Below are 27,960 nucleotides of genomic sequence, written 5' to 3' on the forward strand. Positions count from 1 at the left end.
TAATGTTCAAACATGTATATACACATACAATGTATGTGCACCTCCAGTAGAGGTCAATATGTGTATATACACACAAGGATCAAAATTCTTGGCTCTTGCAAATTTGTTGCTGGCATGTTTCATTTGCACACTTTTTTGACTGTTCACAGCTGAGGATCTCAACCTTTGATCCACACGAAATGCATTCATACTTTTTCAATGCCTTTACATTGAAAGCCTCATATCCATTGAAGAAACTAAATCCAAGATGAAATTCCACACGAACACCAGCGTTAATGGGACCTTCAAATTCGGTACGCAGTGGTACAAAGAACACTGAAACTGGAACATAGTTGTTGCCGAGATCGAGTTCGATAAACCCTGCTACTTTGTTCTTGTTTGGCGGACGGATGGTACCCCGACATACCACGAGAGAACGACTTGCACTTGATACTTTTGTAACCTCTCCTTCAGAGTTACCAGTATAAATTTTGTTGGAAATCAAACACTTGATCCCTTTTCCGGTGTTTCCTAACCACTCTCGGGGAAATCGAGACCTTGTTACCCAGCGTCCATATTTCCGCAGTTCCTCTTTCAAGTTCTGGGCCTCAGACAAGCATTCAGGGCTGCCATTCCCCATTTCCGAGCCAAATCCAATCATGCTTGTGAGAACAAAGAGATAAAACTTTGACATAGGTGAACCGAGCATTGAATGCCATTTTCTGACCTCAGTCAGGACAGCTTCTAGACTGTAGACCCGAGAAAGACTTTCATGTCTGATTACGTGTAGCCATTCCTGGAAATCAATCTCAAGTGTCCTCTTGTCTTCCACGCCTCTGTAGAATGCATCTTCAAAGATCTCTTGAAATAAAGCAACAATTACTTTAATGTCTTCTTCGCATCGAATGCTCTCAAAATGGGCATGTCCACCATGTTTTAACTTCTTGGCAGCAATTTTGAACCTTTTACTGCCAATAGTATCAGGTAAGTTTAATGCCTCTAATCCTTGACCATATTTGCCAAGCAAATTTTGATGCCAAGTTACAGCATCAGTGAAAGAGCTATCAATGTCAGCAGGATCAACGACTGTCGAGCATTCCATGATCAAATCATCAATGGCTGTGATACTTTTCTTTATGAACATGGCAGCTTGTGAACCATTTTCTGAATCAATGTAATCAGCTATGTTTTTGTAACCACTATACCGACGTACAAAGTCACACACCTGTAGCCTGACATTAATCTCCCCGACATACCCGAAACTATCTTCATGCCCTGATGGCTTAGCTTCTCTGCATTTGACAAACCGATCACAAGCTAACTCTGCTAGCTGCAATATATCCGAAGCCATCTCCTCAAAGCTGTTGCCTGAAGGTTTGAATCTGTTTACCTTTTGTCCATATATCATGCCATACATGTGATAAATTTGAGACAGAGTTATTGTCAATCTTTCATTTTGTTCTTCAGGGGTTTTTCTTTCCATTTTCTTCACACAAAGGTTTAAAGCTGTTTCGAAGGCACATATAGCTTTATCGTCCTCATTTGGCCTACACATTGCATAAAATCGTCCCAAGTGTGCATGGAAATTTGGTTCTTTGGGAAATGCTTTGCACAGCGTTTGCAAGACCTGAAGTCGTTCCGTGTATGGTGGTTTTGATGTGATGTCCACCAGCAGTTTTGCTAATGGAGGACGTTTCTTGGACTGTGCCTCACTTTCCCCCAAACCTTTGCTGTCCCGGGAGATGAAGGTTTGAACGAGCATATACATTACTGCCTGTGGAGATACAGCTGATTTCCCCTTTTTCAGGCTTGCATCGTCGATGAAGGAAACTGCCAACCGGCCCAAATTGTTACATGCCTTTAAGGAAAGTGACTCACTCCGATCACTTCTGCTGGCATGTCCCCTTGTGAGAAGTTGCTCTAATATCTCCTTTGCAATGATATAGTGGCATGCCCTGATCTCATTTGATTTGCCTTTGGAAGCATCATTGACAACAAACAGTCTTACTTCAAATGGAAAATCGTCAATAGACACAACATAGTTGGCTGGTTTTCCAAGCATACGGGCAAAGAACTGGCATGGAATCGAGGTTTGTCCATAGTAATAGACAAGGGAAATATACCCCAACATCTTCTGCCATGGAAGAAGTTCTTTTGAGGTGTCCTTGTCCACACGGAGATATCCATCCACATAGGACTGAATGCCGTTAAACTCATGCAGATATGCAGTGAGTCCAAACTCGTATAACTGATGCTCAACCCCTTTCTTCACATCCTTGCTTAGTGATTTAAGTGCATCAGCTTTCTGTTTATCTGTGCAAAAACATCCAAATTTTGTGGCAAGATTTCTTGCTTCCTTTCTGCTGACATGTCCCTGGAGCCAGAATTCCTTAGATGTATTTGCTTTTTCTGACATGCTGTATGGATATCTCTTCACATAGAGCACAACCAAACACATCTGCCGTACACTTCGCCTCAGATAGCGTATGTTGTGCTCATCCTCACCGTCAATCAGTGCGATGACAGGTAGATGTGTTCTTTCATACAGATACTCAAGACGGCTTACGATGTCCCCAACAGATGCACCTGAGTGGAAGTGTATTTGTACACAAGGTGAAATATCCCTTAATTCCCAAAGAACACGTTGTGCCAAAGTTGATCCACCTGATCCAGGTGCATGATAAAGAGTATACTGTCCAGATTTAAATGACAGGACAAAGCCTTTGATTTTCTCAACGATTTGGTCCATTGCATCTCTTTCCACATCCAAGTAATCTGACCCACAAAGAAACCTAGTGTCCCATTTAAGTGTTCCACCTTTAAAGAAAACATGTGCTTCTTCTTCAATGACGTCAGCATCTGCTGAGTCTTCAGGAATCTTCTTGTAGATTACGTCCATATATTCATGTAGCCATACAAACCCTTGCTTGTCAACTGTATTTCCACAATCATTTGGTATTTCCAACAAGTCATAGTTTCTCTTTGACCTGGCACTTTTGTGAATGTGATCAAATATACCAAGAAAGAGGTTCGGTGCTGATATATTGATAACAGTTATGTTTTCTTCAACTTGACCACACATGTGTGTGAAATCATTTTGGGAGCTCAAGTCGCTGCAACTTCCGTCTCTGCAGATGATGATTTGTACACCCTGTTGTATATTTTCATCTAACTTGCAAACAATGTAGTCAAGGTACTTAGATATGTTATCATTCCAAATTACTACAACCTTCAGGACAGTTGTGTCTTGGACAAAACTTGAAATGTCTTCAGCAACAGTTGTAACATAACTATTCACTTGTTTGAACCAATCCCGGTATCCCTTTTCAAATCTTGATTCTGGAAATTCTCGGTAACCACGGATGAAATACCAAGTTGTTGCCATTTGAGATATCTTCACATGCTCTTTCCAGCTGCATATATGCAAGGGCCGTGCAATTTTAAGTGGTTCCTCTACTTGTGCTAGGAGGCCATGATCGCGACTATTTTCATCGAAGTCAAAAACCAATATCCATGGGATTGCTGTAAGAACTTCAGCTGATTTTGAAAGAACGTTGCCAGGCAGATGCCCTGTCATCAGAACAAAGTGACCTTTCTTGAAATTGTCTACCCCTTTCATGAATGTTTCAAAAGCTGATTGTGTATGCTCTACCTTCTGCGTATCTAATGATTGTAGAAATGGGGAAGAGGGTACGAGCATTTCAGGACTTTTGGTGTCAGTTGCTTTCATCGAATCCCTTTCTGATCTCTTGCTGCCAAATTTGGTTGGACCTGCCAGTATATTTGCGTATGATCTTTTTTGCGTTGCTGCTGTATTTTCAGTTTTCCTTTTGGTTTCAGAAGGTACATGTTTTGCCATACTTCCCTTTCCCTTCTTCCTCTCAACAACTGTCCAGTCACAACGTGTTTCTTCATCACTTGCGTCATCGGAGCTTGGTACTGAAGAGGTTGCTGGTTCCATTGTCTTTGTCCTTCTCTCTTGAATAGTTTCTTGTTCGCCTTCATTTTCAAGCCCGCTTGATTGTGGTCCTTTAATCACTTTGGCGAGAGGGACCGATCTTACGAACCAATTCGATTCTTTCAAAGTTAGCTCGAACTTTTCAGGTTTAAGTTTGAGGAATGGCAGTAAATTCATACCTGCGATTTCCTTGAATCTCCTTTTACGCCCAACATCTCCATAAAGTTTATTAAAGGAGCTTTCTAGCTTCTGCAGACTTAACGGCGGTGCATCTGCACTATGCGTTGGGTTGAGGATGCTAATCAACATTGCCACAACTACCTGATCAGTTGTGAATCCATGAGTTTCTGCCTCTGAAGTGAACAAATAGAAGTGTCGGTAATATAAACCTGACGTTAAAACACGTCGAACCATATTTTGTGAATAATTCGTGTTCTAAGGTCTGCGAGTAGGGCAAAGGTGATAATGGTGTAGTCACTTGTGTAACGGGCACAATTATCACTTTTTTAACTGCTTGTGACTACTGAAGGTTCATGTTAGAATTTGATTTCAGTAGCCCAGAGTGACGGGATCAGGTGGCTATGTCATGATGTTGATCACTGGATTCTCTGTTCAAGATTTGATCATTTAAATACAATGGAATACTGCTGAGTCCGACCTAAAGCCACCTCAACTCCTACCACAAGTTGAGACAAACAACATTCCAATAATGAAAAACCAGCGAATATACTGTGTGCTTGTAGAACATGTCAACGTTGCGATGGCGGCCTGCCAGATCGGCGTTATATATCATAAGCAACATTCTTTTAGTGATATTTGTATACAAAGGTATATTTACCGAGCGGTTTCTCCAGCAACTGAACGGCATCGTTGAATACGCCAGACTGTTGATTATGATTTCCTATTTGCACCCCGGAGCAGTCATTCAAGCAATACTGGTGGATGATCGGGCCTGTTAATGAAGCATACATAAAATCTGAATAAAGACGTAACCATACGTTCAATTCATAAATACTCTTCTAATGTAGGTGAACTGTACCTTCAATGCACGATCGTCGAAATTGGGAGATATATGTGATTGAATCAATGTTGATACAATAATAATGGATGTTTTGAGAATGCATCACCACATGGATTTCATTCAAAGAAAAGCTGTTCGTTCAGTTAACCACCTTGTTCGGTGACTGGAGTATGACATAAAAATTTCACTTTTACATTTTTCAGTCAGTAGTGTGTGATTCGACCCAGAAAACCCTGACAATACACAGATGTAAGAAAATTATTGGAAAAAGGGGTCTACAGTGATTTATCGATCTGCCTGAAAAACGTCAAGATTCATAATGACACCCCATGCACGTGTAGGAGGTTCCCACGTTATGCATATGCTTCCCATGTTCCCCTACAATTTTTGAAGAGTATACATGGGCATTTAAACAGCAACACCCCATGTTGTAATTTTTGGGGGAAACCTCATATTCATTAATACATTTTGTTCGCCTTGTATATGAAACACACTTGTCCCGTAATTAGTTTTTGAGCTGTAATAAATCGTACCGTGAACATTTATAGATCTCGAAAAAAATTAAAAACAATGAGACAGTTTTCGTGTTCACGTGTATACCTTTTTCTGCTGCGCTGTTGGCAGTTTGCTTCGGCCTTCCTTTTCGGGACGACGCCATACTGATGCGTCGCGTCACTAGATGCTACATGAATCCTGAAAAAACCCACAGACAACATGCAAAGAAAATACCACCAAATATCATTTGTACGACACGTGATACTTTAAATCCATTTTCTAGAATAAATTAAAGGTATACAGAATGTGTATTCACAACGACACGAATCCAACCATTTATAACAAAGTGGATCAGGATGCATTCGTTGGAGTGGTGTGGTGGTAGTGGTATTGGTAGTCGGGGTGGTGTGGTGGTGGTGGTAGTGGTATTGGTAGTTGGGGTGGTGTGGTGGTAGTGGTATTGGTAGTTGGAGTGGTGTGGTGGTGGTGGTAGTGGTATTGGTAGTTGGAGTGGTGTGGTGGTGGTGGTAGTGGTATTGGTAGTTGGAGTGGTGGTGTGGTGGTGGTGGTGGTAGTGGTATTGGTAGTTGGGGTGGTGTGGTGGTGGTGGTGGTAGTGGTATTGGTAGTTGGGGTGGTGTGGTGGTGGTGGTAGTGGTATTGGTAGTTGGAGTGGTGGTGCGGTGGTGGTGGTAGTGGTATTGGTAGTTGGAGTGGTGGTGTGGTGGTGGTGGTGGTAGTGGTATTGGTAGTCGGGGTGGTGTGGTGGTGGTGGTAGTGGTATTGGTAGTTGGAGTGGTGTGGTGGTGGTGGTAGTGGTATTGGTAGTTGGGGTGGTGTGGTGGTAGAGGTATTGGTAGTTGGGGTGGTGTGGCGGTAGTGGTAGTTGGGGTGATGTGGTGGTAGTGGTGTTGGTAGTTGGAGTGGTGTGGCGGTAGTGGCATTGGTAGTTGTGGTGGTGTTGGTGTTGTGGTAGTGGCATTGGTAGTTGGGGTGGTGTGGTTGTGGTGGTAGTAGTAGCTGTGGTGGTGGTGTGGTAGTAGTGGTAGTAGTGGTAGTGATGGTTATGATAGTGGCGGTGGTGCTAGTGGTAGTGTTGGTGTTGATGGTGGTGGTGGCGGCGGTGGTGGTATTGGTAGTGGTAGTGTTGGTGTTGATGATGGTGGTTGTGGTAGTGGTAGTGGTAGTGGTGGTGTTGTTGTTAGGTCTGGCGGTTGTATTGGTGGTGGTAGTGGTGATAGTTGTTATAGTGATAGCCGTGGTAGTGGTGGCGGTTATATTGGTGGTAATTGCAGTTGTAGTGGGAAACTTGTGAAATGTGATGTTATGTGTGACTGAATCAGTTACAAGTAAAGATCCATTAATTTGGTGACATGAATTAACCTTTCAGCGTCATGCACATAGGCGCTTGACTCTGATATATATTTGGAAGTATGACCTAAATTTACAAGATATAGAAAGGCGTGACACTAACAATGGCGGCCCGGCTCGCCTCGGCTCGTTTTCGGTCTGAGATACGCTTCTGTAGCTTTGATCGTTGAAAAAACTGCACAATTTACACTCCGCTGACCTATGTAAATTACCTTGCGTATCACTTGCGAAGTCAGGACATATGCCCGGAAGTAAACAAATCTCAGGTTACAAACCAGCACCGAGTAGCAGAGCGAGTCTCTGATTGGTCATGCAATATAATTTGTTCACGGCAAAATTCTGGCATAATTATTTGTATTTTACAGTATAAATTACCATTTTCGGCATGAAATTATCATATTTAATTACAGGAATGAAGTTCATACCTCAGTCTACAATCTCAAATGCAGGAGAATATTTCCACCCAGGAAGTGAGTTGCCCACCAGTGAACCCCGACCGCCATTTTGTCGATTACTTGTATACTAATGATAGACACAAACGTCATGGATTTTCCAAGTATGCTGTTTCTTAGAACCTTTATGCATCACGTGGTTGAAACATGTTTAATCTTGCCCAACTCTATAAAAGGACATTGCTCTTTCTGTAGACAGAGCATAAACGGAATATATTATTTTGGAATTAAAGTGTTGCCTATAAAACGCATATATGTAAATCAAATGCTTTACATACAGACATACAGACACTCACGCGCGTGCGCACTCTCACACGTGTATTCGTTCTGGGATTCAAGATGACGACAGACCCAAAACTTTACGAGACGATAGCGTTCCATATTGTGTCGAATTAATTACAAGTAAATAATTTCATCCTTTGTAATGGATATATTCGATGCGGGCAATGCGTTCTAGTAATTTGGTGACATATATTATCTTTCAGTGTTATTTGTTTTGGATAAAATCTGATGTCGGCGAGATTTCTACGTGTCAATACCATTCGTATTTTGTCTTTGAGGGGCATTTTTTAGAAGTGAAATACGTAAGAATGAAGGTTTTAATGGATATCAACTTCTTCATATGAGAACACAACGTTTCGGGAGTAAGCATTAACTCCGAAACGTTGTGTTCTCATATAAAGAAGTTGATATCCATACAAATCTTCATTCTCATTCGTATTTTATTCGTTAATTCTTCTGTATACGCGTGTTGATGATTCTATATCTGTATACTTATCTGTATTAACTTACTCCATAATTCTAAGGCACATACTGAGAATATTTATCCACTTGTATATTCTAGTCATTATGATAAGGATCAACCCACATGCTGGAATCAGGAGCTATTTAAGCCTACCAAGAGCTAACAGACTCCAGACCGAAAGTCTTGGTATCTTTAGATAGTTCAGAAACTGATTTAAGCAGGTTTTCAGGCTAAGAAGGAAGGTTACTTGTGTAAACAAAATGTGAAGTGCTGATGCTAGTAAAGTTAATTTTGAAGATTCTGACAACAGCTTATTTCCAAAGTACTATTTCTGAGTCAGTTACAAATCAGCAGTGCGCTAATCATTTCATGTCTCTACTATGGGGAGGTCAATCACAGGCAAACTGAAGCAAATGTGGTTACGCAGCGTAAAGAAAATTACCAGTCTTCATGTATGAATACTGGTCATAGTCTCTACGCTGCGCAACCCCACTTGCGCTACAGGTTGCCTGTGAGTCAATGCAGTTCTTTCAGCTTAGATGAAGATAGCGATGCTTACTTGAAGTCGGCGAACAGATGGGCTAGATGACCCTATTACTAAGGAAGAAGTTCTGCGCCATATATTTCGTGCTGCGAGTAAGTCCTCAGGGCAAGATGGTGAAATGGTAAAGGCTTCTAGGCATCTTATTGAACAATATCTTACCCATCTATTTAATAAATAATATTTACTCTGGTAATTGTCCTGCTTCTTAGGATAAGAATATCATTCGTGCTATGTACAAGTAGAGATATTACAGATGATTTCAAAGGAATTTCTCTCACAGATTCTTCTTGAAAGGTTTTTATGTCTGTCCCTCGCCTTCAGTGGTGGTGTGAAGATTATAATATTGTTAGTGAATCGCAAGCTGTGTTTAGAGCTGACTATTCTGCCACTGAGCAGGTTCTATTGTCTGTTTGTGGATTTTACTATAGCCTTTGATACCTCAAGGCAGGAAGTACCTATAAAATCACTTGCAGAAGTTGGTATAGGGGGGTAAATTTCTAAAGTTGTTGACGTCTATGTACAGGTCTCTATCTGCTTCAGTTTCACATCTAGTGGGTTATTGGGTAGTTTCGCTTTTAATATTAGTATCTGTCAAGAATGTGTATTGAGCCCACAGATATTTATTATTTTTGTCAATAAGTTGTGCTGTCTTTTAGAGAGGGATGGTGGCCAGGGTATTAGTTTCACTTTCCATTGGCAGTCTTCGTGCTCCCATGTTTGTTGGTGATGTATCGGTTGTTGGTGATGCATGTGTGCAGCTTCAGAGGAAGGCTCATGTTCTTAAAAGGTTTTGTGATCAGAAAGTAAATCTGAAATAGACATAGATCACTGTGTTCAGTAATGATGGTCCTCTGCATTCATATGAAAAATGACTCGGGAATTTCACGGGGTAGAATAAGCCTTCAGCAACCCATGCCTGCCATAAAAGGCGACGACGAGCTGGATTATTGAGTGCGGCGTAAAACTCAACTCAACTCACTCACTCAAATGAGAAATGGTTTTATGAGCGAAATGTCATAGATGCTTTATCCTATTATAAGTACATTCGAATTTTGTTCACGAATAAATTAGCTTGGACGAAGGCTAAATCTTGCCTGGTGTAACAAGCAAATAAAGCTTTGTCCTCTGTACAAAAATTGAAAGGAAACTTGATAATATTAAATGTATAGATCTTTTTAAGATAGCATGACAACACCCCTTCTTTGTGATGCTTCTGAAATTTGGGGCACACCGTATTGTAGTTCAATTGAAGCTGTTCATATCACGTTTTGGAAATACATGTAGGTGTTGTAAGTTGGCAAGTCCACGTGTACCATTATGGCTTTGGGCGAATGTGGCAGAATACCCTTACAGTTTACTCATACATCTAATGCAGTATGATACTGGTGTAGACTCTTAATCCTAATTATAGATAGTAGTATAGGTAATAGGGGTTCTGGACCACTTTCAAGAAATGTCTCTACAAAGCCTTATTTACTAAATAAGGCTTTGGTTGGACCATTAGATCTTGCTACTATTACCCCTACTACAAAAAAGTTGGCGGTAATTACTGTGCCTTGGTAGGAGGTAACACTGTGCCGTACGGTACGATCAATAATTCTTCTCTTACAAATCCCCTACCCGGCCCATCCCTCAAGTAGTACAAGTTAGGTTCGTCGGCTTTCATATCCACTTTATCTATGTTGTAAGTTTTGACTGACCATATAGGATCGGTGGCTCGCTTACGGCTATCGCCCTCGTGTTCCCCTATGTCACGTTTATATCGATGAAACAGTTTAATGTGAACCGCCTACGATCACTTTGGTATTCGTAATAAAGGCTTGCTGGGCTTTTTGTATCCCCTGTTCTATGTACTTTTTTTTCTCGTCCTCGCTGATAGCAGACTTACGAGACTTGGACCGAATATCTTGTTTCATTCCGTTATATTTTTTGAGTTCAGATAGGATTGAACGAAACTCCTCTTCTGAGATCTTACTGTCAGAGAGTGCCGTGGAAATTCGCTCACTCACTGTGTTCAGCTTTGCTTCGGCCAGAACCCTGATCTCGTCGTGTTTCAATGCCTTACGATTAAGTCTGCGTGATACTAACTTAAGCGCCAACCCTACCAACCCTGTCACCCCAGCCGTTATTTCAATACCTAACACTATAGGTGCAGCCACGATGGTGGTTAACAACCCAACGCCTGCCGCCCCTAGTCCCATGCTGGTTGCCATAAGGGTAGTGTCAGCCCCGTCCACGATATTGAAAGCTCTATTGTACTTTTTACATAGAGCTTTCCGCGTGTCACGGTCTTGTTCTAGTTGGCGTTTCACATCACATAACTGCCTCAAGCGGAACCCATCTACGGTTTCCAACGTCTTCGCTACTTCCTCTACGACTGGGTACAGACCCATCCTATAATATATATTTTGAAAGATATTTTAATTGGGTTTCAGTTAATTGTCTATTAATATATTTGAAGCCTACAAGATCTAGACCATCAATCAGGGTAATAGGTGAGAGGCTAATAGACTTTTCTGTTGTAATAAAAACCCCACTGAGGCTTATTAAGCGGTTTATAGGGGCCCCGTGGGTATCCTGTTGTATAACAATACGACAATATTGGCTTGTGTGTTCATCAAACCAGTGTATTGACACCCCGGGTAAAATTTGTTGTACTTTTGAGGTGTTTTCATTACCTAAATAGAAAAAGAAGACTTCTATGATGAGTGTGAAAGGGGAGGATATATCAAGATATACGTTATAATGATTATTGCGAAATGGTAATTTATTTTTTACTATAGTCCTTAACCTATTTTTTCCGGGACCAGTAGTTATCATGATTAATGACCTCTCCGGAATGAAATCCCCGACCCAACTACCGTTGTTCTTAATCTTAGAGATCACCCCATTTTCACCTATTGTGATATAAGGTGAGGCTGGTGTTAAGTTGATCAGCCATTTGGGTTCTTTAAAATCTGATAACGGCACCCGTTTGTACACGTTGTCTTTGAAGTGCAGGATGTATAATTCATCTTCCTCACCAGGCTGATCGAATCCCTCCGTATCTCCCAGGTCGTTAAGCGTAGTGTTGGGATGATGACTGGTCATTATTATACTATTATGATATAATTTCCAACTGGTTTTCTGATAATATTTCAGGGGTTAACTTCATACCCATGAAGTGTATGTTGTCAGGCAGGAAGATATTGATTAGTGATATCTTGTTTTCCACGATCACGTTGACCCCCTGTAGACTGGTCTTGGGGCCGACACCCTCCAGCACGTAAACATTACAAATTTGAAACTGATGTTGTTTACCCCACCCGAGTTTGATCCCCTTCACGATCTCGATATTATTCCCCGATGATTCCCCTAGGTATACTTTGATGATCAGTGTTCCGTTTATCGTTATATTATCTAGTACCTTGGTCACGCCTTCGAATTCAGACACCAACTGCAATTTCACGTTTTGTACGGCCGGTTTACTCGATAGCATGTGGGCTACCGCAGTGTTGGCTGGGCTGACGACTACGCTACGTCTTTGAGTTGGGACGTAAGCCACGAGCAGGGTTCCATTGTTCACGACTTTGTTTAGGTGGTTGTCTTTGTTATCTGTGAACACATAAGGGGAGACGAGTCTAATATTGATCAACCAGTCGTCTTTATCGGGTAACAACACCCACTTATCATCTTCGGTGAAGACGAGCATATATGGTTTGTTTTTGACGACGGTAGTGCTCTCAACATCGTCTAAGTCGAACAGTTTACCACCGAACGATGGGTATATTACCCAATTATTATTACCGGTGTTGACAAGGGCGTACTTAGTGTTGACTGTTGCTCTTGTGGTATCTATCATATCACTTAGGGTTCCACCGGAGGGGATTTCAACGCGTTTGTAAATGTTGTTTTTCAGTTGCAAGGCGTACGATTTACCATCTACTCCTGGAGCGTCGAAACCGCGCGTGTCTCCGAGGTCGGAGATCCCGATATTGACGCATTTTTTCACTCCGGGTCCTTGTGCGCTGGTCATGTTACATGAAGTGTTAAGCTGAGGTATCCTATATTTACAGGATTATGATTTATATCTAACACCGATATTGTCAGCTCAGGTATGTTGCCCTGGGTTAATCTCTTATACTGCCGTGGTGAAAACGACTCGGTTCTACCGTCGTTGAATTTCTCAGTTTTCACCGGCACTGCTCTCAGTATAGTGGAAGGGTGACCTCCTTGAATGTTGTACGTTGTGCTCACCTGATCGAGATGAATGTACAGCTCTCGGTACGGTACTAGGTCGGGTAACTTCGTGCCTGTGACGGTTGTTGTTGGTTTTATCTCGTCAGGAGACATACCGAGCATCCTTGCTAATGGTCGGCCGAGCCTCAAAGGGTTTCTTCCATTGTTGATTAACACCACTGTGCCGTTTGAGTCGTTCATCTTGAGTTCGGCTCCCAGGGGTTTGAAGACCTCGTCGTTTAGCGAGCACACGCTGTAGTAGCCGTCAGTTATTTGACTGCGAGTTCCACTGACGAACAGCTTATTGTTGCTGATATTAATGTTAGTCCATTGCGGTAGGTAGGTGATATCGCAGAGTGCGACTTCGAGTTGGCCTGACGTGTTATCGATCGCGTGCGTCAGCTGAACGGCCTCACCGCTCGTTATTCCTGGAAGTGTTATGTACATGTTAGAGTATATATACTCATTATATAATAGTTTTAAAATGTATTCCCCTGGTGTGTTTTACCCTAAACTGGATGTAGATTTCTCCCCCATGAAGATCGTGGTTGCTCCTGAGTTGTATTTCAATGCCAAGCTTTTAGATGTGTTTGATAAGTATAAGCTTTCGGTGACTAACATTGAGGCAGTCCACGCGTGGTTCAACAACCCTATGCAGTTCTGGCAGAATCAATTAAACTTTGCTGTGTGGTGCGCTACAACGGGGTGTGGTGTGACATTAACCGACACTCGGCGTGGACCGCTGAGTCAGTCTGTGTTCAAGTTCCACGTGTACTACCAGGTCAGACGTATCCTTAAAGAGATCAGCGCCCCACTCCCACAGGACAAAGCGTGGGACGCAACAAACAACCCGTACGATAGACGGGTCTACGAACGTATTTGCAACGAATTCGAAATAGACCCTAAGACGGATTGGCGTTTGCCGGGGCTGAACCACGGGTTGGGTATTCCTTACGCTCATGGGCTCTCACCAAAAGCATTTGATAAACATATACTAACAAACTTTCTGAAACGAAAAATGTTTAGTCCTGGGAATTTTTTCAGTGAATTAGCTGAAATTGTTCCTAAACCTGCCAAATATGGGCCACAACCAGTGAAAGATGCCAGTGATGATTTAGTGAGACGAGGTATACTTCGGAAGGACTTGGCTTTGTCGAGTAATGAATGGAGGGATGATCGTATGGACTTTAAAGGTGCTGTTGCTTTCAAAATCCAGAAAGTGGAGCAGTCAACCGCAGACGGGTGGAAAATGTTCATGCTGGACACGTCGAAAGGATTCACTCGTGCCGGGATAGTCAGGTTGAACGACTCGATTCGAACGTACGTGTGGTCGCTGTTGGGTGCGCAGGCGCAAACGCGTTCCAATATCATCGGTTCGGGAGCTGCTTTCGACACTCAGAAACAGTTCGTTGCCAACGTTGATGATACTATCAATTCTCCAGTTGATCTCCCGCGGGCCATCGAACGCTACCAAAACGTGTTAGAAAACGCCAGATCGAAAGTCAATTACGTGTTCGGCGTGGGGTTGTATATGGCGCCGAGTGATATGCAACTGAGAATAAAAAAAGTGTTGAATTATAACAACAAAATAGTCATAGCCACGAAGGATCAAAAGTTGGGTATCAACCCCGATATTAACACCCACTCTACCCCACACATCCAACCACGTGAAAAGGGTATAGTGGCGCCACCCCCGGAGCCTAAAGTTCATGTGCCCCCCACACACCCCAATATGCATGTGGGGGTACCCCCCTATCAGCAGCATATTGATAATAAAACAGCCCTAGTGGTTGGTGGGGTAGCTTTGGGACTTATTTGGTTAAAGATTTCTTAGCCGCTACGTACACCAGACCCGCCACGGCGACGATGGCTGCCCACAGGTTTTGACTGAGCCACATGGCAGTTTTAGACAGAGCGCTCAACAACCACGAGACGATGCTACCCAGGATGCCGGGAAGGGCTTCGGCGGCTTTACCAGCCAGTTTAGCTAGGCCTTCCCCGAGTTTTTTAATCCAGTCTTTAACACCACCACCGCTGGGAGTTCCCCCTCCGCCAGGTGTGGGGGTTCCTCCCACCAGTGACACCACCAGGGTTGATATGATGAAACCCAATGCAGTCAGAATGCTGGCGATGGTGATCCCTTGCTCCCGGAACAATATCCGAATCCTGTTGGCTAAAGTTGTATCCTCATTCAGTATTCTATCGATTGTTTCCCGAATGCGACTGATCTGGGATCGAAGCTGTTCACGATTCGAGGAAGCGGCTTCCAATCGTGTACGTCTCTCGTCTTCTAAATCGCGTAGTCGTTCATTGATACGACGCTTCATATCATCGTTTTCAGTTTCGTTGAGTTTGGTTTTTTCCTTAGCGATGTGCTCGTCGATTTCGTTCAGTTTCCCCATGTTGTTCACGAGTTCTCCACGCACGCGTTTCACGGCTTCGTCTAAGCCGTACAGTTCCCTTACCGGAAAGTCAAACCCCGGTAACGGTTTGTCCCAGTAGGTGCTCAACAGTTTTTCTATGCTGTCTGAGGCTTCTGTAGCACGCTGTGGTGTCATTTCATCTCTAGTGGTGAGGTGGGATCTGGTAGCTTGCAGATCTTTTTCAACGGCCTTAGGTATTGCACCACCGTAATTACGCATGTTTAGATTTTCACGGATAAATTCAACACCATAGCGGCTGGCTAGAGTTGACAAGGCCAGTGGTTTTTTATTGCTCTTGTTAAAGAGGTCAACCCCTGGGTCAGACTTAAGGCGTAGAACACCCTTTGTATCAATAAAAAAAATCCTTATGGTATCGACCCTGTGGTTCAACGTAGTTTTTATCTCTTCTTAAACTTTCGAAATAATCATTTACCGTTGTTTCCAAGAGTTCTTGGTTCAATGGTGAACTAGTAAATGAGGTCTCCTGCTCATCATCGAATGCCTGGGCACTAGCGCCCGGCATCTCCGTCATATCTATATCTTCATCCATTAGTATTAAAAATATATTTCTTTTATATAACAATGTACGGTAGAAAATTAGATCCTTTCAGAAAATTGAGAGAGCCATTAGGCGCCAGAGCCGTGCGACAGTCGGTGACCATCACCAACAATCCCAGCAAGATAGACCAGAATCAAACTCTGCTGGTTAGATTTCCAAACCTTGGTGAGAATGACCTCATTGTACCAGGCACTGTTCGACTGGCGTTCAATATCACGTTGACCTCCGACAACGACAAACGCGAGCTAGTGCGGAACGTGGGTCGAGCCATCATCAAGAAAACGACCGTCAAGATAAGCGGTAACGAGGTGCTGAGCATCGACGACAGCGACGTGTTTCACTGCTACAAGGATCTCTGGAAAAGCGATGGAGAACGAGTCAATGATGTGTACCAGGGTATCAGCAAATCAACCCGGGCGCGCATAGGGTATGTCTTCACGCAAGACCAACAAGACAAGCTATCGGCCGGTGAAAAGGCCATCGCTCTAGCATACGGGAATCGATTCTGCGTGCCGCTCGACTTCGAGTTGCTCACGGGACACGCGCCGTTTTACCAGGCCGCGCTTGGTGATAGGCTCGAATACGAGCTCACGTTTAACGACTATAGCAAAGTAGTGCGTACGCCGAACGGTGACGAGGCCAGTTATTCCATAGACAACATCTCTCTGGAGTTCGACATGGTCACTAGCCCGGAGCTGGCCAGGCAGGTTCGAAGCCAGTACTCTGGGAAGATGGCTATACTATACGATCGCGTACTGAGACATAGATCAATCGTGCGAGATAAGAGCGACACTGTGTGGAATATCAACCTGAACGTGCCGGCGCGATCGATGAAAGGTATCCTGGTCGTCCCCGTGGAGGATTACGAGCCATTCCAGAGGGACAGCGAGAAGTTTTTCAACCCCGAGATTGAAAAGGTGGAAGTGACCATCGAGGGCGTGCCCAACCAGCTGTTCAGTCATGGTATGAGACCACATCAGCAGTGGGATGAGATAAAAAAGCTACCAGTGGGGGATTACATAACAAAGGACCTGGACCTAAGCTCCGTGCAGATTGGTGAATACCTGACCACCAAGTACGCACTATGGTTGGACATGCGATCCACGGATGATGATAAACTGCACGGTAGCGGACGCCGTATAGATAACGGCAGCGAAGGGATAACCATCCAGATTACTAAGAAGGCTCAAACCGCTGGTAAGTTGAAATTATATCTGTACGTAATTATGGACGCGCAACTTAATATAGACAATGGGAGATTCGTGCAAGCCATCTACTGATGGGGGGTACCCCCCCACACCCCCCAACAATAAACTGCCCCACCTCCCCACTGACCCACACTGCGCTATAGTGTGCGGGCAGACTGGCTGTGGGAAGACCGTTTTCGTGTTGGATATGTTGGAGGGTTACTACAAGGATGTGTTCGATAACATCGTTATCATGTGCCCTACTCTGAGCATGAATAAAACGTACGCGCGACCTTGGGTAATGACGGACCCTGACGTACACAAAATCGACCCTGGAACACGCCTGCAGGACTGGTTGAAAGCTCTTCACGAGAAATTTAAAGGGGAACCGACGCTGTTTATACTGGACGACTGCAGCGCTAATCGCGAGATAACAAAAAAGAGAGACATGCTATCGTACCTAGCCTTCTCCGGCCGGCATGCAAATCACAGCGTCTGGGTGCTAACGCAGAAGTTCAACTCGGTGTTGAAAGACCTCAGGGAGCAGACGCGATGGGTGGCCTTATTTCACTGCAAGGATAGGGATTCGTTTGAGGAGTGTTTGAGAGAGAACGATGTGATGAGTAAATTAGAACGGGAACGGGTGAAGAAACAGCTCGCTGAAACTAAACACGTTAAGCTCGTGCTAAAGACTGACCAACCAGTAGCATATATAGTTTGCTAAGCAAAGCTAAGCTAAAGCTAAGCAAAGCTAAGCTAAAGCTAAGCAAATGCTAAGCATAGCTATGATATTTGAAGTATTTGTCGTGTGGAACTTAACTTTCATTTCTCTGTGTTTTGTCTACATCGGGTATTATATAGTTAAAACTAAATCTTACTTGTTATATTATAAGATGGAGTGTGAGGCCCCACTGATGACAAGCGAGAGAAACTGGTGGCGTTGGCTGTTGGCGGCAAAGCCAAACATTACTTTGGAGACTACACTCCGGATAAAATTCACAAAATGTCAGCCGAAGAAATCGATAAGCTGTACGCTAGATACGAGTCCCGGCTCGGAGCAGAAATGACAAAGACAATAGGATCGGCTATGACCCAGATATACACCGGTATTGTATCACACTTCCTTCCCATTCCACCAGAGCGCCGACTTTACCTGTGGGAGGACCTCGAGAAAGACCCTTTTATCGAACACGCCGTGAGCTCTATCAGCTGCGGGTTGTACCACAAATATGGTATGTTGTTGGCTCCAGTGACGGCGGCGATTATCACGGCAAAACATTGTCAATTTGAGAGAAAGAATAATAATAATAGTATAGATGGATGCTGCACAGGAAACCCCAGTGGTGGTACCCCCCACACCCCAAACAGTGAGTTCACAGGAACCAGTGACGGTGGAGACCCCTTCAGTGGGGGTACCCCCAACAGTAACCAGACAGAAGAATCCTAAGAGAGTAGCTGCCGGTAAAAAACGGTGGTGTAACCAACATAAAGTGACCAACCCAACCCGACTGTTGTTGGCTGTAGGTGTAACTGCTGCCTTGGCTATCTCGTGGTTATATACACGTGAGGGAAACCCTCACCGTGAGGTGGTACCTGAGGTGGTAACCCCCACTGTGGGGGGTACCCCCACCGTCGACCCGCATATCATGTTATAATTTTAATATTTTATATCATATACATAATGTCTGAGGGGAAAACGTTCGTCAACGACGCATACCACGCCACAGTGGTCGCTAGTCTAGCCGTAGGGTACGCTCGGTTGACTAAAATGGTGCTTAAACAACCAACTATCAAGCTAGATTTCAACCTGCAGGATATGGGTATGCTCATAATGAACCTTGGTATGGCGATGGCCACAAAAGACATCCTAGTAAAACAAGGAATAATACCTGATAATATAATGAAATAAATATAGGGATGGCCACGATAGCTATGATGGTCGGTGGGGCGTTAGTGAATGCCCTGGCATTTTCCGGGAGTAATTTCCTCTTCTCGAAACTACGAGATGATCACGCGGCTGAAATACAGGAAGAAAGGAAGCGACACGATCTCGCTACTGAGAAATTACAAAGAGCACAGGACGAGTACGTTAAAAAACGCCTCCAGAGGATCGATTTTATTAACGAACAACTCAAGCGTGAAAACCATGCCATTAAAACATTCTACGATGTCGATGAAGCAATGAAAGAATACTACCTACTAACTGGTAAACAATTGGAACCGCTCAATGAACCCACACTCGCTCAGTACTACACACCATCCAAGGGACAAATGAATCGTGAACTGGGCTTCATAGTGTTGGGTATAGCAGCTACTGCGTTGGTTGCTAAGCAATTAAACTAAAATACCTATATAAGTAAACATGAGACCCGCTCCATACCGATGCGAATATATACTTATGGGGAAGACCGAGGCCTGTGGTAGGAAATGCAGGAATCAGGGGTTCTGTTGTTTCCATATGGGAAGTCCTAACTACACGTGTTCTGTGTGTGGTATCGGGGTTAAAGGACACTACTGTCTATGTAAAGCTCACGGAGCGAACGTAGTCAGACATCAACTCATCTACGAGAATAAAAAAGGCTACATAAAAGAACGTAGGCGACTGCTCAAGATAGCCACTTAAGGGTTACCTCCCCTTACTGTGAACCAATTAGAGATTATACACACCTACGTATAGCTATGTCTGCGGAAAGTGTGATTAAAAACATATTCAAATATGAACTGGCTTTATGGGGAAGCTTCAGATTTAAGATAATATTGGACGTGGTATGGATTAAAGAGGGTTTTAAGTATACTCACCCCTTCGAATGGGAGCGGGATATCGCGACTCAATACCATATAGAACGTTTTTCAAGTCTAAGTGAATACTATAACCAAGGCGAGTGCTGGATTGAAACAGCCACACTATATATTTTACCAGGTACGTGGGACGATTTGACAGAATTACTAGAATTGGACCCGGCTGCCCGAGTTTGGCCTCTTCTGGATTGAAATATTTTTAATAAGGTTACTGTGAACCAATTAGACATTAGTTCTCTTAGGTGTAAACACGATGTCTACTGTAAGCGAGCTCAAGAGGGTCGCAAAACAGAGAGGTGTTATCGGGTATTCTAGAATGCGGAAGTCAGCATTGTTGAGATTACTAGGTTTAGAAGCCCCTCCTACAGTAAAACAATTAAAAGCTCAAGCGAAACAGCTTGGGCACACGGGTTATTCAAACCTGGGGAGAGCCGGGTTAACCGCATTGTTATCACATGCCCCCGTAGCAAAACCTCCCACTGTAAAACAACTGAAAGCCGAGGCACACGATTTGGGTTTAGGCGGGTATTCCCGTATGAGAAAACCACAGCTTGTAGAATTATTACGGCAGAATAGAGCTATTGACCTACAGTTCGTGCGCACTGAGCGCGCTGTAGGTAACTATTTGAGAGGTTGGCGCATGCACGTTGATAGAAACATAGACATTACAGATATCAAGCCTCTGATATCTGATAAGGTCAACCAGGAACTAAATAACCTAGGAAGTATCAAGTTTCAGATCACAGTGAAAATGTCGCTCGATAAGCAGGTTGGGAGTACCACTGAGTATGTTCAGCCTTACTTCCGAGGTCAACAAGAGGTCGTCACACATGCAGAGACCATTGACGCATCAATCGATACAAGTTTTCAGCAGATACGAGAATACCTAGAACGCTACACACACTTGGGGTCCGGGTGGGCTGTAGATAAAATCGATAACGTCTATCTAGACATAGCTAAATACGTGCCGTTCAGAGGCGGGTCATACCTAGCCTTGCCTCCCTACTATAGGAACAAACATGCCATAGTAAACGTTAAGAATAGAGGAAACGATTGCCTGAGGTTAGCTATCAGGTCAGCCTTATTTCCAGCTGGCACTCATTCAGATAGGCTTTCTAGCTATCCCCAAGACGATGGGCTTAATTGGGATGGTATAGATGAACCCACCCCCATATCCCAGATCACTAAAGTAGAAAAACAGAATAATCTGGCTATAAATGTCTTTGGGCACGAAGGTAACACAACAATAGTACACAGGGTCAGCCCGGTGAAGGATCGCCAAGTTATCAATATATTCATGATCCAGCGAGGTGAAAAGTATCACTACACATGGATAAAACACTTTAGCAAGCTGTTGTATGACCAATCAGCATACAAAGGAAAGACCCACTTCTGTGAACGATGTCTACATGGCTTCACCAGAGCTGATTTATTAGAATCCCACCGGGATGATTGTCAAGGTGTGGGGCAGACGGCCATACGAGTCGACATGCCTAAGGAAGGTGAAAATATCCTAAAATTCAGTAACCACAAGAACCAAATGTCTGTACCTTATATTATATACGCCGACTTCGAAGCCTTAGTTGTGGGTGGGGATTCCCCCAGTGGGGGTAGCTTCACCCACAAGACACAAGAGCATAAAGCCTGTTCGTTTGGATACATTGTCGTCCGTTGTGACGGGGAAACGAAAGCTCCGGTAGTGTATAGGGGCCCTGACGCGGCTGAAAGGTTTCTAACGTGTTTACAGGAGGAAGAAAAAATTATTAGGAATGCATTGTATAGAATCGCTCCCATGCGTATGACCCGAGCCGACAGGCTAGCTCACGCTAGTAGCACTAACTGTCACGTGTGCGACTCACCACTTAACGGTGATTCGGTGAGAGATCACTGCCACATAACTGGTAAGTATAGAGGCGCCGCTCACAACGCGTGCAACCTCAAGCTTAAAATCAACCCTAAGACAATAAACATCCCCGTTGTCTTTCACAACTTGAGAGGGTACGACTCACACTTGATCATGCAGGCCATCGCGAAAATCGATGGTAATATAACGTGTATCCCCAACAACATGGAGAGATACATCTCCTTCAGCTTAAACGGACTTAGGTTCATTGACTCGTTTCAGTTCCTCCTGTCGTCACTCGACAGTCTGGTCAAGGCCAACAATACCTTCCCTATCACCGATCGATACACAGACGCCGAGACTAGACCCCTGCTTATGAGGAAGGGTGTGTACCCCTATGAGTACATGGATAGTTGGGTCAAGTTCACCGAGACCAGACTACCCCCTATTGACTGCTTTTATAGCAAGCTGAATGAGGCGTCCGTCTCACGAGATGATTACTCGCACGCGACTAACGTATGGAATAAACTGGGTTGTAAGAACCTGGGTGATTATCACGACCTGTACTTGAGGACAGATGTACTGCTGTTAGCCGACGTGTTTGAAACGTTTAGGCGGACATGTTTCAAGCAGTATAAACTCGACCCCGCATGGTATTACACCAGCCCAGGTCTGTCGTGGGACGCCTTGCTTAAAAAGACCGGAGTTAATTTGGAATTGCTCACAGATTACGACATGCACCTATTCATTGAGAAAGGTTTGCGAGGTGGGATTTCCATGGCATCCAAACGATACGCGAAAGCAAATAATCAATACGTGAAAGGTTACGATCCTAACAAACCAACCAATCACATTCTCTACCTCGACGCAAACAACCTGTACGGCTGGGCCATGAGTCAGTATCTACCTACAGGGGGATTCGAATGGGTACCCCACGTTGATGTTATGGGGGTTGCACCAGATTCGAACAAAGGGTATATCCTCGAGGTTGACTTAGAGTATACCAAGGAATTATACACATCACACAACAGCTACCCCCTGGCCCCCGAACGTATGAGGGTTAACCCAGACTGGATGTCTGAGTACCAACATAACTTGTTAGGTGGGCGTGTTACAGACGTTGAAAAACTCGTTCCTAACTTAATGAATAAGACCAAGTACATCGTTCACTATCGCAACCTACAGCTGTACCTGTCGTTGGGTATGAGGCTGACCAAAATACATAGGGTGCTCATGTTCGACCAGAGCCCATGGATGGAGCCCTACATCAGAATGAACACAGACCTACGAAAAAAAGCCACCAGTGATTTTGAGAAAAATCTCTACAAGCTCATGAACAACTCGGTGTTTGGTAAGACTATGGAGAACCTGAGGAAACGCGTGACCGTGAAGCTGGTTCGGTCGAGTGAGGAAGACAAGCTCAGGAGATTGATAGCCAGTCCGGCATTCAACCGTAGTAAGATATTCACAGACAACCTGGTTGCCCTACACATGAAGAAAAGTCACATAAAATTCAACCGGCCTGTTTACGTGGGGATGAGCATCCTCGATTTATCCAAACACCTGATGTACGACTTTTACTACAACGAGCTCAAGAAACAGTACGGCGATAAGTGTGAAGTGCTGTACACTGACACGGATTCCCTGCTGATGGAGATTCGAACCGAGGACGTGTACGAGGACATGAAAAAACACCTCGATTTATACGACACCAGCGACTACCCTAAGACCCATACCCTACACAGCACGGTAAATAAAAAGGTCCTAGGTAAGATGAAGGACGAGTGTGCTGGCACGCCCATAGCCGAGTACATAGGTTTGAGACCTAAGATGTACTCCATACTGAAAGCCGACAATAGTGAGATCCGGAAGGCTAAGGGGGTTAAGAAGTATGTGGTGAAACAACACATCAAACACGCCAGATTCAAGGAAGCCCTGTTCAAGACCCGTACCTTTAGACATAAAATGAACACACTTAGAAGTGATGGGCATAAGATATACGGACTGACTATAAACAAGACGTCCCTGTCGCCTATGGACACGAAACGTTGGATAGCTATTGATGGTATAAACACATACGCGTATGGACATGAAAAAATTTGAGGCTATTTACTACAGCCCGCGTGGGTACTGGAAAGGAGCTAACGCAGTAGATAAGCTAGCTAAACTAGCGCGAGTACCCCCGGAGGAAGCCAAAGCGTGGCTTGAAAAACAAGCCCTGTGGCAGATCTATTTGCCGGCACCACGCTATGTGCCTAGAAGGAGGTTCGGTATTAACATACCTAATAGCGTTCACCAGGCAGACCTACTGTTCCTACCCCACGACAAGAGGTACAAGTATGCCTTAACCGTAGTGGACGTAGCCAGTCGTTACAAGGAAGCCGAACCCTTGACCACGAAAGATTCGGCCCAGGTAGCCAGAGGATTTGAACGTATATACAAACGCAGCCCGCTGACGTGGCCAACAGAGCTGCAAGTTGACCCCGGACGGGAGTTCATGGGTGCCGTGTCACAACTGCTAGCCAAACACGATACAAAGGTCAGGCGTGGCACGGCCGGAGCCCATCGCAGCCAAGCCATAGTTGAGAGATTTAATAGGACTTTGGCTGAGCGCTTGTTCGGCTATCAGTATGCTAGGGAGATGGCCACCCCTGGAAAACGATCGACTGAATGGGTCACGAGGTTACCCAAGGTGGTGTCGGCAATCAACCATGAAGTCACCCGTCTCACCGGTAAGAAACCGGCAGACGCTATCAAACTAAAATCAATAGTTGCAGAGTCGGCCGCTCCATTGCGTGGGAAGGAGAAACAGATACCAGATAGGGCCCTAGTGAGGTATCTATACCAGCCGGGGGAACACGAGGGCGATAGCCGTAAGCGGGCCACCGATCCTATATGGTCAGTCAAAACTTACAACATAGATAAAGTGGATATGAAAGCCGACGAACCTAACTTGTACTACTTGAGGGATGGGCCGGGTAGGGGATTTGTAAGAGAAGAATTATTGATCGTACCGTACGGCACAGTGTTACCTCCTACCAAGGCACAGTAATTACCGCCAACTTTTTTGTAGTAGGGGTAATAGTAGCAAGAGCTAATGACCCAACCAAAGCCTTATTTAGTAAATAAGGCTTTGTAGAGACATTTCTTGAAAGTGGTCCAGAACCCCTATTACCTATACTACTTAGATTACCTAAACAGTGTCATCGTATGTTTCTATCGTTAGACAATGTAGGTCGCACTTCATGGGCCGATAGAATAAAAAAAATATTATTTTCCAGTTTGGTTTTGGTTTTGCTTGGATACGCCTGGAGATTCATAGTCAAAAAGTCTTTATGAAATTATTTAAACAAAGATTATCTGACAGTTTATTAGCCATGACAATCTACAAGATAACGGTAAGTGTATATTATAAATAGTTTGAATCACTGTTAACTGTAGAGAAATAGTTGTCATGTAGTAAGCTTCCTCAATATTTAAACATTATAGTTGCTAGATTCAGGTGTTCAGTTTTAGACCATAAGTGGAAAGGGGCAGATGTTCCGATATCAACTATAGTGAAAATTGTAAATCCAACAGTATTTTTTTAATTGAAGATGTATGGCATGTAGTTCATGTTTGTGAAAAATACTCAAATATTAAGAATATATATACAACGAAATGCTTTAATAGCTTTCAAACAATTAGAAAAATTATATATATTCTAGAGAATGAAAATATGGCTATGGTAAAAATACATGTTTACACGTGTTTATATATCGAGTAAACAAACTGCAAACACTATAAACTGCTCTGATGTACTACATATCATCCTGATTGTATTCTGGGCATGAGGCCTCTTACTGTAAACATGTAAGTCTGTCTGTAATCTGCATTCTCAACTGCAGAAGAATATTTCCACCCAGAAAACGAGTTGCACACCGGTGCATCCCGCAAGCCATTTTGTTGATGACCGCTAAAATATTTCTTAGCAGAGATGTCATTGATTTTTCCAAGACCGCTGTTTCTTAGAAACTTTATGTATCGAGTGGTTAAAACCTGTTGATAAGCTGCACACACACACGCACGCACGCACGCACACACGCACACACACACACGACTTACTGTATACAACACATGAAAGGAGTACATTATATTGGAATATTGGAATTGGTGTTACCTTTAAAACACATATTTGTAATCATATAAATATTTACATAATATACAGTCTCTCTCTCTCTCTCTCTCTCTCCCTATTCACCAATATAATTTGTTCAAGGCAAAATTCTTACATGTCAGCGAGATTTCTAAGAATCAACATAATTATTCGTATTTTACAGTAAAAGTTACCATTTATAACCATTCTCGACGGTGAATTGACATATTCAATAAAAGTATAACATGCGTACCTTTATCTGCAACCTATAACTGCAGACAAATGTCCCCACCCAGGTCCGCCATTTTGTCGATCGCTCATAAACTATTAATAGGCACAAATGTCACGCATTTTCCAAGAACGTTGCTTCTAAGTAACTTTCTGTATCGAGTTGTTAACACCTGTTGTATCTGCAGTAGTTCCACACAAAAACATTGATTTACTGCTTATAGCACGTAAACGGAAAACAGCATACTGGAATGAGAGCGTTACCGTTTAAGGACATATATTATCAGATACATATTTTACATACATATGTATTCGACCAGAGATTCAGGAAAAAAACAAACCCATTCTTTACGATACAATGGCATGTCGTTTTATGTCGACACAGTTTCATTTAAATACTTCCATCTTTCTAAATTGGGCATAGATGCGATGGAACATACATGAACTGTTTAATGTTATACATTATTACTTGTTCACGGAAAATTCTGAGAAATGAGAAATGAATTATCATCTTTAATTACGGCATAAAACACATACCTCAATCCACAATCCTATCTGCGGATAAATATTTCTACCCAGGAAGCAGTAGCACACAGGTGCACACCGCCATTTTGGCGATCACAAAATTATTTATAGGCACACATGTCATGGGTTTTCCAATTATATTTAGCTGGCCCACGGATTCTGAGTAAACAGGTGCCCCTACAAATATACGTTTGCTTCACGAGACGACGCTTATTCTTATTTGACTGGTTTGCAAACACATTTCACTTTTCTTTTCTACAGTTAGAAAGGGAAAGGGATGGGGGTGATCGTTGGGGTGGAATATCGTTTAACATTATCATTAAAAATCATTGGTTCAGTGTAAATGTTTTGCGATGAAATACCTGTCTCCTCAACCGAGCTTCATTCAAAGCCCACATTCTAGACAGTTTTAATCCTTCTGATTCCTTATAAGAAGATTCCGTCATTGTTGTCACGAGTAGTATCAATGCATTATTGTGCTTAGTTCCGACTTTCCCGTAAAACAAAACAGTGACAACATGACAAAATTGTTTTGATTTCACTTCTAAGCTTAACGCTGGTCACGCCGAAGACCCGGGTTCGATTCCCCTTATGGGTACATTGTGTGAAGCCCCTTTCAGCTACAGCCCGCGCGGATATTCCTTGTCAAAAGAGGCGACTAACGGGATCGGGTGATCAGGCTCGCTGACTTGGTTGACACATGTCATCGGTTCCAAATTTCGAAGAGGATGCTCATGCTATCGATCACTGGATTGTCTGGTCCAGACTCGATTATTTACAGCCTGCCGCCATACAGCTTGAAAATTGCTGAGTGCGGCGTAAAACTAAACTCACTCACTCACTCATCGCCATTATTGATTGGTGATTACTGAATGAATAAACTTATTGATGATGAATCGATGGATGAATGATGACGTGATGACGGATGGATGAATAAATGAATGATGCCAATTTGCAAGAATGGATATTTTGATAAGTAATGAGCATAGACACGGAGCCCATACGCTCAGTAACTTACATTGTATATCGAAACCTTAGCTTCGTCCTCAATATTTCATTGCCCCTTGATATTCTAATCACCAATACCCATATTAGTTATGAAATCAAATCGATTTTCTACTGATTGACATTTCGACACATGCGTGTGAAGGATACAATACAGTACCAGAGAAGTGTTTGATTTCTCAGTAAATCAATGAAGCAGCGCGCTTTGTATTCGTACTTCCCATCTTCGATCTGTAGATCCTTCTTATCGAATGTGAATATTTTAAGTGGACAACCTGTTGCCGCCCGCCTGGAGCAGCAGTCACAAGCCGTGACTTGAGGCTCTGTATGGGGTGGAAACATGTCGGCCTGGAGAGCGTTGCTTGCCCACAGAAACATGGATGATGATAACTATGATGTGCGCACACACAATAAATAAATAAATAAATAAATAAATAAATAAATAAATAAATAAATAAATAAATAAATAAATAA

The 27,960-nt window shown here is 43.4% G+C and overlaps 1 protein-coding gene across 2 annotated transcripts; it reads right to left on the reverse strand.

Moving 5' to 3' along the window:
• On the reverse strand, positions 1-26,590 carry LOC137268649 (uncharacterized). 2 transcript variants are annotated; one of them, XM_067803225.1, is made up of 4 exons: positions 26,494-26,590; positions 5,559-5,651; positions 4,776-4,889; positions 1-4,290 (listed from the first exon to the last, which is right to left on the reverse strand). In XM_067803225.1, the coding sequence occupies exons 2-4, from the start codon at positions 5,614-5,616 to the stop codon at positions 80-82; spliced, it is 4,383 nt and encodes a 1,460-aa protein (XP_067659326.1). In that variant the 5' UTR covers positions 5,617-5,651; positions 26,494-26,590; the 3' UTR covers positions 1-79. The 2 variants fall into 2 exon arrangements, with proteins under 2 accessions (XP_067659326.1, XP_067659327.1); XM_067803226.1 differs by lacking the exon at positions 26,494-26,590 and adding an exon at positions 25,982-26,045.
• Positions 26,591-27,960: the final 1,370 nt, after the last annotated feature.

Source organism: Haliotis asinina, chromosome 16 (assembly GCF_037392515.1).
Source record: "Haliotis asinina isolate JCU_RB_2024 chromosome 16, JCU_Hal_asi_v2, whole genome shotgun sequence".
NCBI lineage: Eukaryota > Metazoa > Mollusca > Gastropoda > Lepetellida > Haliotidae > Haliotis > Haliotis asinina.

Coding starts and splice junctions, on each gene's coding strand:
- LOC137268649 (XM_067803225.1), bottom strand. CDS start 5,616: ATGGCGTCGTCCCGAAAAGGAAGGCCGAAGCAAACTGCCAACAGCGCA. Junction 4,890..5,558: donor CAACAGCGCAGCAGAAAAAG/GTATACACGTGA, acceptor CTTCATTAACAG/GCCCGATCATCCACCAGTAT. Junction 4,291..4,775: donor GTTGCTGGAGAAACCGCTCG/GTAAATATACCT, acceptor TGTTCACTTCAG/AGGCAGAAACTCATGGATTC.